This window comes from Juglans microcarpa x Juglans regia, chromosome 8S (assembly GCF_004785595.1).
Source record: "Juglans microcarpa x Juglans regia isolate MS1-56 chromosome 8S, Jm3101_v1.0, whole genome shotgun sequence".
Lineage (NCBI taxonomy): Eukaryota > Viridiplantae > Streptophyta > Magnoliopsida > Fagales > Juglandaceae > Juglans > Juglans microcarpa x Juglans regia.
In genome coordinates this window covers 1,991,725-2,006,759 of record NC_054609.1, presented here as the reverse complement: position 1 = coordinate 2,006,759, position 15,035 = coordinate 1,991,725, and the positions used below count along the sequence as shown (strand labels likewise).

The window sequence follows — 15,035 nt, the reverse complement described above, 5'->3', positions numbered from 1 at the left end:
TGTGTTATTCTATCTCAAAGCCAGTTCAATGGGTACAGCATAAATAAGTTAGGCCTACCAGGCAGCTCAGGATCTGATTATTAGCCAAGCCTATCCCATTTTTTAGGCTTGCATGTGCTCAGTGTTCAAATCCCAGCATTTTATCTGTTTTTCTCTGCAAATGCGATCATACCATTAAAGAATAAAAGGTTCAAATAGCAAAATTCAGAATGTTCTGCAGATTAAAATAAAAGGATGTATGGAGTCAACTGGAATAGAGCCCGAAAGATCAGTGGAAGATTCCCACTTTGACAACCGATGAGCCATTTTGTTAGCAAAGCGGGGTATCTTCTGAGCTATCTAAAGCTGAAAATAAGGTAGGATAGCATGAATGCCCCAACAAGAATGAGAGATTCCCCAGCCCACCTAGGCTGGAGAATGTAATGCAATATACTACACTCTTATTCTATTTTTATCTTATCATGTTGACGCGACATTGTCCATGACGCTCAGATCATCTATTTCTTTTTTTGAGGCAAAAAATTCGAGAAGAGTTGATGAATAATGCTAATATCATGAGTACAATGGGAAGAAATACCATAACTCAATAGAGATAAGAAAGGCAAACGAAAACAGAGTTAGAAGAAAAGATGATCACATCCCCGGCCATGATAAGCTAGCTAGCTAGCATGATAATGATCGATCGCCTATTTTCTTCACTGATTTTTCATTCTCCTTGTTATCGCTAGGTCCATGGAGGAACTCGACATTGTGGACATTCTTGAAAAGCCACAGTCTAATATAATGCTATCCACCATAAAAAGGTTCCATGATTTGATAACCTGTTCTTGAAGTATAATTCCTGCAAGGAAAGATTTTGTCGCGCAAATGCAAGAATTAAATGAGGCAACATATGCACTGAAAATGACATGGTCATGACCCTTTTCCTACTAGCAGCTACCATGATATATACTTGAGGGAAAGTGTTTATAGTTTTAGTAAACACAAAAATAGTTCCATATATACCAAGAGTTAAATAATATTTCGGAGAGATTAATTATATAACCAATAACTCGCAAGGCAACAAAACATGTATCTCAATATATATCTCACTACAATATATCTCACTTTTTTTCAAAAGGAATTGTGGTCGGAAAAAGTGTATACTTAGTGGAAAATCATCTTTTCTCACCAATATGAACCGTAGGACACTCATGGCATATAATCGGTGGGAAAAAGTACTTTTTTCACCAAATTTTGAATTCATGGAAAAAGCTATCTTTTTGCCATGACATGAACGGCGAATAAAATATTTTAATTTCATGGCAAATAAGTCTACTAACATGACCTCGTGCTAAATATCAATCAAAGGACCCAATCATGACATGTTAGAATACAATTTAAATAATTAAGCTTCTGAAGAAGTGGTATTTTAACAGGTATTATATTCGAATTTTGACTGTACATGCACTTTATTTCAGTTTTTAATAAAATATTTTACTTATGTAAAAATTAAACTTCTAAAATGGGTGATAATTTAATATGCTATAAGAACAGAAGTCTCACGCAGATTCAAACTCTGGCAGATCAATAGTACTACGTACTTTATCAAAATTTAATGAAATATTTGTTGAATAAACTACATGTTAAATAATTAAACTTTCACGACAAGTAATTTCACGTACCAAGCATGAAATAAATGTCTGTACGTACCTACGTAGACGAGTACTGTGGAAATGTAGTGACACTGCTATCTTCCTGGCCTTTAGAGAATCGGAAAACACCCATCTTGATCATCAAAGGAAGGTACGGAATTTCTTGCTGGCCAGTAAAAATTGGCAATATCTTTAGGAACATGTTGAGGCTATTTAGTTGTAACAAAGTGCATGAAGGTCGCGCGAAGGTTCCTCGATCCCGGCTGGCCTCTCTCTCAACAGTAATTATTAGTTGCCACTCTCTCCCATCTGCCTCTCTTTCTTATAGATCTTTCTTATATATATACTCGCATACTTCTTCGATCTCATGCAATTAATATTAGTTGCAACTCTCTCCCATCTGCCTGATCTCTTTCTCTGATATATACATATATATATATATAAACAAGAAAATGGTGGAGGCGAAGAAGTTGGAGTTGGCAACAAAAATGGCGAGTAGTAGTACTACTACTACTGCAAGCTGCACTAGGAAGAAGAAGAAGAAGATGAGGAGCTTAGTTCCTCCAGTTAGAGGAAGTATTAAGCGCAGGATCTTCACCATCTTATATCAGAACTTGAAGCTCGCAAGCCAGCTTGCCGTACATTACCTGATCATGAGCAACAACGTCAACCACAACCACATGAGTAGTACTTAGCTGGCCATCCTCTTCTTTTCATGATCGTGTACAAGTTACATACTATAGGTGGTAATATATTTTATCTGAAACAGTCTTTCATTTTTTTTTTCCTTTACATTATTGATACCCATTTTCTTCTTTCCTTGATGATCTCTTAATTCTCTTTCTTTTCAGGCTATGAGGGAATATATATATATATATATATATATATATATATATATATATGTATGTATGTATGTATGTATGTATACACGCACACTTGGCCACAACAGATCCATCATACATAGCAATATAGCATGAAACGATTTAGGAATCATTTGAGAATTATATTAATTTGTTCTTATAGAGAAGGCCTCAGTAAAATGATCGTATATATATCTTCATTTTCTACCTATTTTTAATGATTTTTTTTTTCGATCTTCTTTTATATATGCAACCCACAGCTACCACGATATATCTTTATCAATTCCTTTCTCAAGGCCCAAAATTACAAGAAAATTAAATAAATAAATAAAAAGGAATACTAGCTAGTTATATATACTTGTAATTAAGTAGCTAGCTAGCTAGTGCCACTAGTAATATAATATTGTGCATGATTTTTTTTTTTTAATTTTTACTTGCATTTAATGTTTGATAACTACTTGGATGTTTGCTAAGCTATGATCGATCATGGACGTTTTGACCAAAATGTTTATATCAATTGCTTATTTTTGTTATCACTACTTAACCATGTGAGTTTCATTCACTTTATGATCATGGTGAAATATCACATGATCAGGGGCGGAACTAGAAAATCTAATTTGGGGGGCTAAGTTAAGAAAAAATAATTTTGGGGGGATTAGATATTAATTTGTATATAATCTACTCTAAAAAACATATTCTAAAACTTAATTTTCATCAAATTTTAAAAAATTTGGGAGGGCCAAAGCCCCCCAAGCCTTAAGGTAGTTCCGCCCCTGCACATGATGACGTACGATTTAATTTAATATAAGGATACTTGATAAATGTTTCAACTAAAGATTGATTGAGCGCTTAACATTTTTGCAGCTTGTCAGATGTCCATGCCGGTCTAATAAGTTGTGTCTTTAATTTGCTTGATCAGGTGATATTGGAATTATTAATATAATTACGATGCTTTATCGAAAGACCTTTGACAAGAAGAATTGGAGTACCCAATCAATTGAGCATGCATGAAGAAAGGCACCAAAGAGGAAGACATGAAGAGTAGCATCACACATCATCCTGCATTGCAGTGACGATATAGTCTATGAACTATAATAATATTGTAAGAATAAGAAGGATCCCAAAATCAAAATCCTCAAGAGTTTATAATAGGGTTAATGTGATGTCTAAGGTACTGTTGTAACGTTAATGTTTTTATTCTCACACCCTTAATTAAATGATAGCTTTTGTTTTGTTTCAAAAAAGAAAAATTAATTAAGAATTCATATATAGGCCGGTATTGATCTTTCATCGAATAATTAACTTAATTATTAATAATATCAAATTAAATATATAACAAATTTCCACATCAGCATTTAATACTTTTATCAATACAAGATTTCCACTTATTATATATTAAATATTAATATCATTGTTGGCTAGGTATAATATTGATATGTGTGTGTAACTAATCATGATCTTATCATATATTTTTTTGTAGAGATAGAGATACTCTATCCACAAAAGGATTACACAAAAGTAATCTTACAAATTAGTGACGGGATTTAATGTGGTTCGTCAAATTATAAAATTATTTTTATTGTAAAGTAGATCTAAGAGATCAGATAAAACTACGTCAATTTATGTAATTATTTTTGTATAATTCTTTTGTGAATATAACAAAATTCTTTTTTGTAAGATTTTGGTGGTGTGCATGATGAGTACCATTGGTATGATCAAGCGCCGATGGAGAGGCAAATAGATCACCTTTTGCTTCAAAATATAAAGAATTGAAGGTTCTCAAAATCAATAAATTGATCGTTTCCTTTCTTTTAACAACATGTGTCTCGGAATATCATCCACCAATGTCCGGGAAGAATGATGCATTAATAGAAACCACCAATGTCTCGGAATATCAGCCAATTAAGTAGTGGTTATATTTAATTTTCCATAGAATCATGCATGAAATTTCATTCAAGCGAATGAAAATAAAAAGTGACATGTGTGGTGTTAATAAATAGTAACTGATGTATAAAAAAATTAATGTGAAATATTACGGTTTCAAATTTGAAGTTGTAAGTTGTTAGCTGTGACGAGGTTTAGTTGACACAAATATTAAATTGGAACAATTGCGGCTAATTTATTGCAGCGAGGTGTTAATTGGACATAAATAGTTACAATTTGCAACGATTTTTAGCTCCCCACAAATACTTTTGTCAAAATTGGTCAATTCTGACACCGATTTTGCTGCAAGGCCAAAATTGTTGCAATAGGTCATTATTTATGACGGTTGATCTCTCCGAAAATAGTTTTGCTGCAATAGCCCATATTTGTTGTAGTGCACATGCACCTTCTGCATGCAGGCTTGGAGCCATTAATAGGGTTTTTATGTTGTTGTAAAATGAGAACAAGTACATGCATGAAAGGTAGACGGCGGCAGCGAAGATATCGCAGTCGTTCGATCTGGTATTTATTTGGACATGCAGACATACATGCTGTAACACACCTCTGATTACTTAAAGAGTAATATATAAAAATTGCTCACTTCGTGCTCCACTGAAGGAAGGAAGGAAGAAGATGATAGAAAAGGAAATAATATTTGCTTTAGCTTTCTGAATGAATAAATCCTAGAGCCTTGGCTCTTACATAAAGAAAATGACCTCTACGTGATCCCAGACTAGCACACTAAAAGCATACAAGAAAAACAAACTAAGGCTCAAGGCCCACTAATTCTATTGTAGTCCAAACAACATGTAGCATTAAAATAAATGAAGTTGTAAATGAAGATAAACTGGCCAAGGCCCCTGGCCCATATATTCTATTCATGGACTGTGACACATGCGCATCGTTCTCGTCCTGGACTAATTCCAACTCCTATGATCAAGACAAGGAACATCTGCTAGCTAGCCATATAAACCGACCGGCAGAGAAGGAAAGCAATAGAATTCTAAAGTATACTGAAGAAAGAAAAAATGTAGATGATCGATCGTTAACGACGGCATCGGCATTAATGCTCCATGTCTAGAAATTTATGTTCCTCGTTGCACACCCGTGCATGATCTCTTATCTTATGGAAATTGAAAATGGGAAGTGAAACTCAAAAGATCTTTGGGAATTTACAAACGGAAGATCTTCTGGCCCATTGTAATTGGTAAACCTCTTTTTTTCTGCTTAATTATGAATTAGATTGTAAATTATAAATTCATATTATCGAACTATAAACCATGTTATACCATTAAATTAATGTCCTTGGAAAAACAAAGTACTAGATCTTTTCTGTACATGCAAATTTAGGACAAGCCCAAGTGCTCTCCATCGGCTTACCTTCATGCTCAGCATTCAAATTTCTAATCCAGCAAGAAAGAAAAAATGAACCTCGACTGGGCAGTCACCGAGAGAGGAGGGGTGGTGTTGTTTGGTTTGTGTGTGTAAACCCAAGAAATGTTCAGAAAGTAGCAAAAAACCAAAAAATGGAAGGCAATTGCTCAAAAAGAGTCACCAGAGAATAAGGACCCATTTGGATTGATAGATGAGATGAGATGAGATGGTTTGTAAATAGTGATAAGATTGGTGAGTTGAAATTTGTGAATAGGACTAAGATACATGATCGATATATGCGGATATGTGCAATAATTCAGTTCATCTTCAATATAAACCAGCTAGGCATCATAGATAAACCATAATCCAAAGTCCGATCCCTAACAACAAGAATTGAACAAGTAATCTCATGGTCTAATGCCAAAACCTGATAGAATAAAAATATTCATAATTGCTCAAAATGACCGATTGGGTTTGGACGGGGAGGAAGAAGAAGAAGAAGAAGATTTGGCTCTTGCAAAATCAACCAGATCTTTGAAAAGAGCATCTTCCGAATTCGCTTGTTTGGTTGGAGCAGATGGATTAAGCGAGAGATTCTGGGTATGCCCCACTAAACTGTCATAAGAGGAACCTGATCCACTATCTGAATGAGATGCACCACCTGAATTTTGCTGCTCGAAAAAGTGTTGTCTCTGATTATACCTGGACGGTGGGGGTGGAAGGTTTCCGGGAGACTGAGTATCCCAAGGAGTTGGAGGAAGATGGTCTCCAGATTTGCTCGCGGAAGCTGGTACATCATATACAGGCCGTCCTGTAAATATAGGCTTTGCCGCAGTGGGATTAATGCTATCGTTTGTAGCGGGAGAGGAAGAAAGTATAGGAGAAAACAGTGGTGTGGAAGTCTGGTTGGAATGTTCTGAGACTGCAAAGGGTGTTGGTTCTGATGTTTCACGGGATCTTTCAGATTTGTAGACATCACCACTGAGATAATCAATCATGACAGAATCTGTGGCGACTGGCTTCTTTGATGAAGGGGGAGGAGGGAGAACTGGACTAACTCGCACAGGTTCAGTCTTTGTGATGGCTGGTTTCCTGCATAGTAAAATCAAAGTTACTTGCATATAAAGTGAGTGGCCCCGTTTCTGCCCTACATAAGTATGACTGTAAGGGTTAACAAATTCAAAAAGATAGGCAAAAATGCATATAATATAGAAGAGACGCTTCTAAAATAGTCACCTATGAGCTAGCTGTGCAAAATCATCTTCTGATTCATCATCTTCATGGCTCACATTCAAAACTGGCACAACTGGTGTTTCAGTTTCTCTTACTCCTACAGTAGACATCCCATTGACAATATCATCATGCTGACGAAGTACACGCTGCAAATTATCATTCAATGCCAATCCTTGACAAAGAAGCTCCTCATCTCTGTAAGGGAAAATACCGTGAGTCAGAGTCATTGGTTCAACATAAAAAAGAACTAAATTTCCTCCTTTTTTTTTTATCAAACACTTACACAGTATTATTCACAAGAAGCATAACACGATGTTGGTAAGAACGGCACTGATCGGCAAGGTCTACGATTACTTCTTGCTTCACACCCTGCCACATTAGATAGAATTATGAGATCCCATAAATGATTGACCGGTCAGGCACAATCCAGAAGCTTGGAATAAGAATCAGTCAGTGTTATCTAAGGAAACACAAACACGGGCCCCTCTCTTATCCCTACCAGTTAGATGCTTTCTCATTAATATTTTCCTTTGAGCAAAATCTCTCTTTTCCTCAAGATTGCTTTTGCAGTTACTAATAAAAAAAAAAAAGGCTTTTACAATTGTTTTATTCAAGTGTATATACACAAAGTGAAACACTATCATGAAAACCTCATGTGTTTGAGATCTAGATTTTTATTGCGGTGAGTCTCAAATTAAATATTCAGGTAACAACACATAAAAAGAAAGCATAATGCAAAAGCATATTGCATGTTGGAGCAAATGATTTATCAACACCTCAGCAAAAGAAAAAATAATAATTTATCAACTAGCAACTCATCAAATATTAAGAAAGAAAATTGCTAAACAAGAATTACTTTAATCCTTTGGCAAAGGGAAAAGAAGGCATTACCTCAGGATGATGGGGATCCAAAGCACCAAGCATATCATTTAACACATCAGCCAGTCCCTGAGCATTTTGAATCTCGGACAAGCTATTGATAAACAAAGTTAATTTTAGATGAAATCTTGCATGGATTAACTAACAATGAACTGGGCAGTGTGCCCCATCTAAACCAACAAAATAAGATGACAGAGAATACAAGAAAAAGAAAGGCATCTATTACACAAATTCCATATTACTTTCTTAATGATGAACTTCAGCATAGACAAATATTGTATTGGTCCACATCTTTTGCAAATAATTTTGACAGTGCATAGGTACAAGATTAGTGTATATGCAGATAAATATTGTATCGACCAAATGAAATCTTAAGCCACATCTAGGCTTATACTCCACATTTTAAACCTTTGTAATAGTTTTTTTATAAGGTAAACACTGAAAAAGAAAGAACAAAAAACTTTCTAATAGTAGAGGCTAGCCTTGTGTATCTTTTGCATATAATTCCCATGGAGGAGAACCAAGCCTTCTCTAAATAATAAGGCATCATTTTTACTATAAAAGAAACAAATCCACCATCCTATTCACACATACTTATGCAAAAGTAATTGGAGGCTAGCTGCAGCAGTGAAAAGGCGGTAATAGGGCTTGGAGGCTGAGATGGTAAAAATAATGCACGTGTTTGTGCTGCGTCTATGGACTGACAACCAACATTCAATCACTGGTAGTAGCCGAGAAAAAAAAAAAAAAAAACTAGTAATAAATCCAACAGTTTTTCTTATTAACATTTATAAACCACAACCATAACCTCAACTCACTTGGTAAGTTACAGATAAGTACCATTTGTAGGAATGAAATTACAAGGAAACTACCCTTAGTGACTACAATTTTCATCTAAATTAGGACCTACAAACTGATAGGTTCTTTCAAAACAACCGTGTAATAGTCAACACAATTGGTTGAGCTCTACTGGCTCGTTTCATTGACTGGAATGAAGTAAAATATTTAGTTTCTTCCAAAATACTAACTGTTATAGGAGATTGACCAAGTCATATGTTTGGAGTCATCCAATTATATTGAAGCTGTACATTATAATTTATATCTTGGAACTAGAGCCCAACACGTATGTAGTTCATTATGTTTGTGCAAACTTTCAAAGAATAATGCTAATGGATGTAAGACAAGAGTATTATAAACATCGTCCTTCATACTTAAAGGTAGAAGAAAACTGAAGAGGTGGCCACTCATAAACTCATCTTTAGACTTGAATATGTAGGGGAGTTCATATGGTAGCATGCACAATTGATAAGAACATCAATTATTCACAAACCATGAACAAAATAAGAACTGATACTATGATATAACTAGCAGATATGAATGTCTTTCAGATTTTTAATTTGTTGGATGTGCCCAGAATGTATTCTAGGTGTCTTTGATACAAATTAATGTAAAAAGAAGAAGGTGAAGACAACCCACAAGGGAAAATGAAAAGTTCAATTATAGAATCAAGAATATATCTAAATGATAAATAAAATATTTTTGATAGGTAAACGGGGCAATATCATTCAAATACTACCTGAGGCCAGACACATCAGACTGTAGAGAGGTCTGAATAGCAGCATCCTCATATGCTGAAGCATGAGGAACTATTGGCAGGGTTTGGGGTGGAGTAAATAATGGAACACTGTTCTCTTCTCGGGGAGGAAATTCAATTCCAGCAGACTGTCAATTACCAACTTGAAGTAAGTTCAAGAAAGAATACACGTTAAAGAATATGTGAAAAATGAAACACAAATCAAAGCAGCAACCTATTGTCAGCTAGGTTCCATCGAGGATAGCAACAAACCAAGTGACTATATGTGTTAATGAATTTCATAGCACGAAAACCAGTCCTTATAACATCAGAAGCACTCACAATAAACCATGCCATTATATGTGTTAATTTGAGCCAGAAGTATAAAGTCTGATAGATACAGACATAGAGACAATTCCGTTCATAGAAACCTTGACATATATTAGTTTTCTGCATTGCTGTAAAAACAATGGAACGCGTACCGCACAAATCACCCAAGGGAAAATGCTTCTTAACCCAGAAATGAAATGCAGGTTATTAAGCGTACTAAAAAATGCACACTTTATTATTGTTGTTAAAAAGCATGTACTTGAAGTAAAAATAACTGATGGATCTGAGATGATTAGTCATACCAAATTTAATCTATGAGATAAAGTCTAAAAGAAGAAGAGAAACTCACCCACACCTTTTCTTGGGAGGTCAAAAAGAAAGCAAAAATGATATGGAGATTAGAATATATGAAATGTGTTGTTTCAACCAAAAATAACATACTGTTTTCTTTTTCTCGTTCTATAGTTTAGCAGTTTTGTTGTGCTAAATATGTTAGCTTTATACTAGCATTGACTTACTATCGTCTAGCAGTTTAGTTACATGGTAGGTCATCAATGATTCATAAAAAAAGATCTTGCATGGTAGTATGCCTATCTAGCAGACCCAAAGAACAAAGATAAATTATAAAAAAAAAAAAATGTGCTTTACTTTGATCCAGCATGCAAATGATTTTCAATACAACTAGGTGTTGCAGTATATACACACGAGCTTGACACGAAAAGCAATCACCTTCAGTTCATTATATGCTGCATAGTACTGGGGATACCTTCCTCTTGGTCCACCGAAAGCTTCTTGCCATGCATCTATCAAAATTAGTATCTTTTCCCTCACATGCAAGTCTGGCTGCAAAATTGTATTAGAAATACGGTAAACCATAGGTGTCCAAGATACAGGGGCAAAGGTGTTGGGCAACAAGTCAAGGACGGGCTGGAATAACAGAATTAAGATACAAATAACCAAACAAAAAATATTGTGCACCTTCTTCTTCACTATCTTAACCATTTCATGCAAGATATCATGATCAATTATCTGCTGAAATACATTCTCACCACAATTCTTGCTGAGAGCCTCCAATGCCTAGATCACAAATCCCGATACAAAATATAAAGTTAGGTGTGAGACAAAACATTATATATACTTAGGTGATATGTTTGTTATCTTGACATAACACATTTAAGCAAACTGATCAACAACTTTTGTTGGCACTGCAGATTTACCAAGAAATAGTGACTTCAGATCACTGAATTTATATGTATATGAGCCAGAGAGAAGCAATATCTTGCAAATTTTATGACTTCAAATAATCATGCACAAAATGTGTTTCTAAAAAGTCTGAAAGAAAATATAAATACTAACAACAAGAGCCAGAAGTTGTATTTTAGGATTTTTACTGCCTAGGCGCTTCTTGAGAATCTTTAAGGCCTCCTTCGCTTGCCTGCAATGTTCAATAAGATTCCAAAACATAAAATAAATAAAAAATCTAAAATGTACTGTAAAATCATGATGACAAACTCAGATGATTGATAATGGAGATCAAAGGCAGAAGAGGAGAGCTGTAGTGATGGATTGATTTTACATGTATAGGAAGAACGAGGAATCACCAGATCACATATTGCCACAATGTGATGAGGCTAGTTGTGTCTAAATTTTCCATTGCCTTGGGATAAAGGGGTTATGCCTCAAAGGGTGGTGGAGCTCATGAACTCTGGGTAGGAAAGCAAGGTAAGCCATGTCGACTAGACATTTGGCATATGATCCCACTTTGCTTGATATGGTGTCCTGTGTATAAGGGTTGTGCCCCTTTGCACTTTTAATAAATTGCATTTGCTTATTAAAAAAACTTCAATGGCCCTCACAGTATCATGGGAAGGAAGAGGGTGTTTATATATATTCTGAGAAACAAAGAGAGATCTTGAAATACTTATATATATATATATATATATATATATATATAGAGAGAGAGAGAGAGAGAGAGAGAGAGAGAGAGAGATCTAGAAACAAAAAAGAGTTCTTGTTTGATGTTCCATGCTAAATTATACTCTATGGTCTAAAACCTCATAAAATTTTAACACCTATGGAACAAAATCAATCTATCTACAAACAGTCTATAATTTGTACCATTGTCAGGTGGGCAACTAATTGTAACAATCACTCGATTGCACTAACCAAAACATGCTTTGTAGAAATTTAGGTTATCCCATATTCGCAACAAGAATTGTAACGCCCCAATGGAAGGCCCAAACCACATGGCCTATACTCCAAAAGGACTAGTCAATGATACAAGCGGAACCCCATTGGAACCTTATAAAGAGCAAGAACTTCTCATTCCCAAGCAATGTGGGATCTCATACACCACATACCCTTATCCGGATATCACAATCTACCCCCTTAAATTCCCGACATCCTCATCGGACCTGTCCATTGTAGGTGGCATGGCTCAATTCCCACCTTTCTAGTTGGGATAGGCTCTAATACCATTTGTAAAGCCCCAATAGAGGCTCAAACCACATGGCCTATATTCCAAAAGGACTAATCAATTATGCAATTGAAGCCCCATTAGAACTTCATAAAGAGCAAGAATTTCTCCTTCCCAAGCAATGTGGGATCTCATACACCACCTACCCTTATCCATATCATATGGAGTATCACAAGAATGCCAGCTGAAATGAAAAACAAGGAAAGCATGAGAATGATACCCAGGGTCCATGTTAATGATATCGCACAACTCGATATTTATTGCCCAGTCGGGACCAATTAGCATATCGCTGGTTGCTCTCTCGGCACAGGCTGCTGCATTACTAGCCATGACCAGACAAGTCCTTTGTCCTCCAGATTCCTAAGAACAAAAACTGTCCAGAAGCTCAATCATATGATTCAAAACTACACAAATTCCGTCCACAACCATTAATTAGCCAACATAGCTAAAATGCATAATATAACAAATTGAAATAAAAAAAATAGAAATTAAGCACGAATTGGACCAATTTGACCAAGAAAAAGAAAGAATTGTAAATCACATAGATTAAAACTGAAGCCAAAAAAAGTCCTTTATCCAAGCTATCCTAGGAAAGCCCACAAATATGATGAGTGAAAAAAAAAAAAAAAAAAAAAAAACACATTGATTAGAGCACAATAAGGTTGGATCATCATCACATTACAATTAAAACCTGACTAACTCAAATATTAGCTCCAAACAGAAAATCCACTAGAATTCCAGAAACCAAAATCCGATTAAATGATTACCCAGATTGCAAATCCTTTAAAAGCGGTAAACCCTCAAACTAAAACCCACCAAAGTTCACATAAAGATCAAGAGGAAACAAAGGAATTAGAAGTGCAATCTGGAAGACAATGGTCTAGGATCTTAGAACAGATTACCTGTCAAAGCCAACGAGAATGAGAGACAATCAAAAGGTGTTGCGATGGTGTCTATATTCAGAATGGGTCTAGAAGAGAGAGAGGGGAAGAGAGAGAGAGAGCGCAAAGAGGGAGAGTGAGTGTGAGATTTTACGAAGTGAATTTCGTTTTCTTTAGTTCGGTTTGCCGTGCTCTGTTGACGGTTGCTGCTATTTTCTTTTCCGTGTCAGCTCCATTGTTTAAAACAAGAATAGAAGCACTATAGCTTTTACTTTCGAGATTTCTGAATTAAAAACAAAAACCAAAAAACTAAAATGCTTTTAGGATTAAATCGGATATAGAAATAATTTTATCTCATTTTATTTTATTTTATCTCATCATCATGATTTTTTAAATTTTTATACAAAATGTAATAAAAAATTCAATTTTTTTAAATCTCAAAATAATAATAATAATATTATTAAAAAATAATATTTTAATAATATTTTATTCAACTCATCTAAAACCGTCTTGTCTCATCTCATCTTACTATCCAAAAAGCCCTAAATGTTGAGCTTGAAATGCTAATACTTTATCAAGAATTGTTAGAAAGCACAGCAGAAAAAATACCTCAAGCTCAGCTTATAAAATTGCTCCACAAGTTTTTCTAGATTGACAAATCACAAACTTTTCTTCTTAGTGACGAAGTGTACTACGTAGTATAAAACTAGAGTAACACTTAACAAATTCACAGCCTAAATATCTTATCAAGAGAGAACAAAAAGAGAGATTTTTATGTATTTGTAATCATCACAAAAAAAAACAATTGACACACGGCTGGCCTTAAAGGCCAACCTTCAATTGTCGTAACGCATGACTTAAGCCATGTGTTATAAGCAAGTAACGCATGGCTTAAAGCCATGCGTTACACTTTGCCTTTAGGAGGGGGTCAGCCCCACGTGGGCGCCCCTCCATCTTACATCTCCCACTCGCACACAGTGGGCATGACCCTAGGTCTACATCTTTCTAATGTTCTCAATCTTGTTCATACAAATAAATAGGCCGTACGACCACCAAGCACATCTGTAGAAAGGTGGGAGTACATATACCAAATCTCTCCCAGAGAAGACCAGTATAGTAACATCCCTAAAGTGTCTGGTCATGTCCTGGACTCATTTGATCGCATCAAGATCAAGCATTTTCGAACCCTCTTGAGTTAAAAAAAAAAAAACTCAGAACAATGTTTGACTACCTCCAAATCATTTCAATGTGTTTACAACCTTTAGCCGCTACCATCATATTGCGTCATTGTATGACATCAGCAAACACTATCGAAGATACAATATCGAAGAGTCTTCCCTTTGTACTCATATCACTCAATTTTGGTCGAACCGCTTTCCCAACAATGCCTCTTTAGACCGTATCAATCATGGCTATAGACAGCATGCCAAAGTAACAGACATCACAACCTCCATCTCGTGACATAGTCAAAAGTAAAGGACATTTTTAAAAAAATGAGACTCATACAGTGAGAAAGAGGGAAACATTTTACTCACTTCCTCATATGGTCGAATAAACACATATAATATGAAACACATGTTACGGTAGATTTCTCTTTCTTAAAGAGCATATGTCTATATCAACACCGTACAGATCTTAGTCTAGCCGCTCCTTAAGCGTCTAACCCGAATTCTTCTATTTGCACGCCTCCAAGACGTCAAAGAAGAATTCACATCTGGCTTACTACAGGCTACATGGATGGTGGGACAACCCATGCATAGTCCTATCAATGGACCTCATCTTAGCTCCCACTAAGACGACATAACTTTGTATCAACCAACTTATCCCTTTGGACAAGTACCTAGGGACACAATGTCACATCTCTACTCGCTA

General features: G+C 35.5%; 1 protein-coding gene and 1 long non-coding RNA gene across 3 annotated transcripts; one reads left to right on the top strand and one right to left on the bottom strand.

Moving 5' to 3' along the window:
- Positions 1-1,891: 1,891 nt before the first annotated feature.
- LOC121243900 lies at positions 1,892-3,763 on the top strand. The gene is made up of 2 exons (XR_005936322.1): positions 1,892-2,380; positions 3,414-3,763. It is a non-coding gene; the product is annotated as an uncharacterized LOC121243900 (long non-coding RNA).
- Positions 3,764-6,111: 2,348 nt separating this feature from the next.
- Positions 6,112-13,382, bottom strand: LOC121244656 (TOM1-like protein 3). 2 transcript variants are annotated; one of them, XM_041142818.1, is made up of 10 exons: positions 13,185-13,382; positions 12,503-12,655; positions 11,163-11,241; positions 10,785-10,883; positions 10,536-10,649; positions 9,480-9,625; positions 7,916-7,997; positions 7,308-7,393; positions 7,028-7,219; positions 6,112-6,883 (listed from the first exon to the last, which is right to left on the bottom strand). In XM_041142818.1, exons 2-10 carry the CDS (start codon positions 12,610-12,612, stop codon positions 6,247-6,249), a joined length of 1,545 nt encoding a protein of 514 aa, XP_040998752.1. In that variant the 5' UTR covers positions 12,613-12,655; positions 13,185-13,382; the 3' UTR covers positions 6,112-6,246. The 2 variants fall into 2 exon arrangements, with proteins under 2 accessions (XP_040998752.1, XP_040998754.1); XM_041142820.1 differs by having other exon boundaries at positions 12,503-12,642.
- Between the last annotated feature and the right edge of the window lie 1,653 nt (positions 13,383-15,035).

Excerpts from the sequence above, each read along its gene's own strand:
- LOC121244656 (XM_041142818.1), bottom strand. The coding sequence starts at position 12,612 with ATGGCTAGTAATGCAGCAGCCTGTGCCGAGAGAGCAACCAGCGATATG. Across the intron at positions 10,650-10,784 it reads TTAAGATAGTGAAGAAGAAG|CCAGACTTGCATGTGAGGGA; the intron begins GTGCACAATATT and ends ACAATTTTGCAG. Across the intron at positions 7,998-9,479 it reads TCTGATGTGTCTGGCCTCAG|CTTGTCCGAGATTCAAAATG; the intron begins GTAGTATTTGAA and ends GTTTATCAATAG.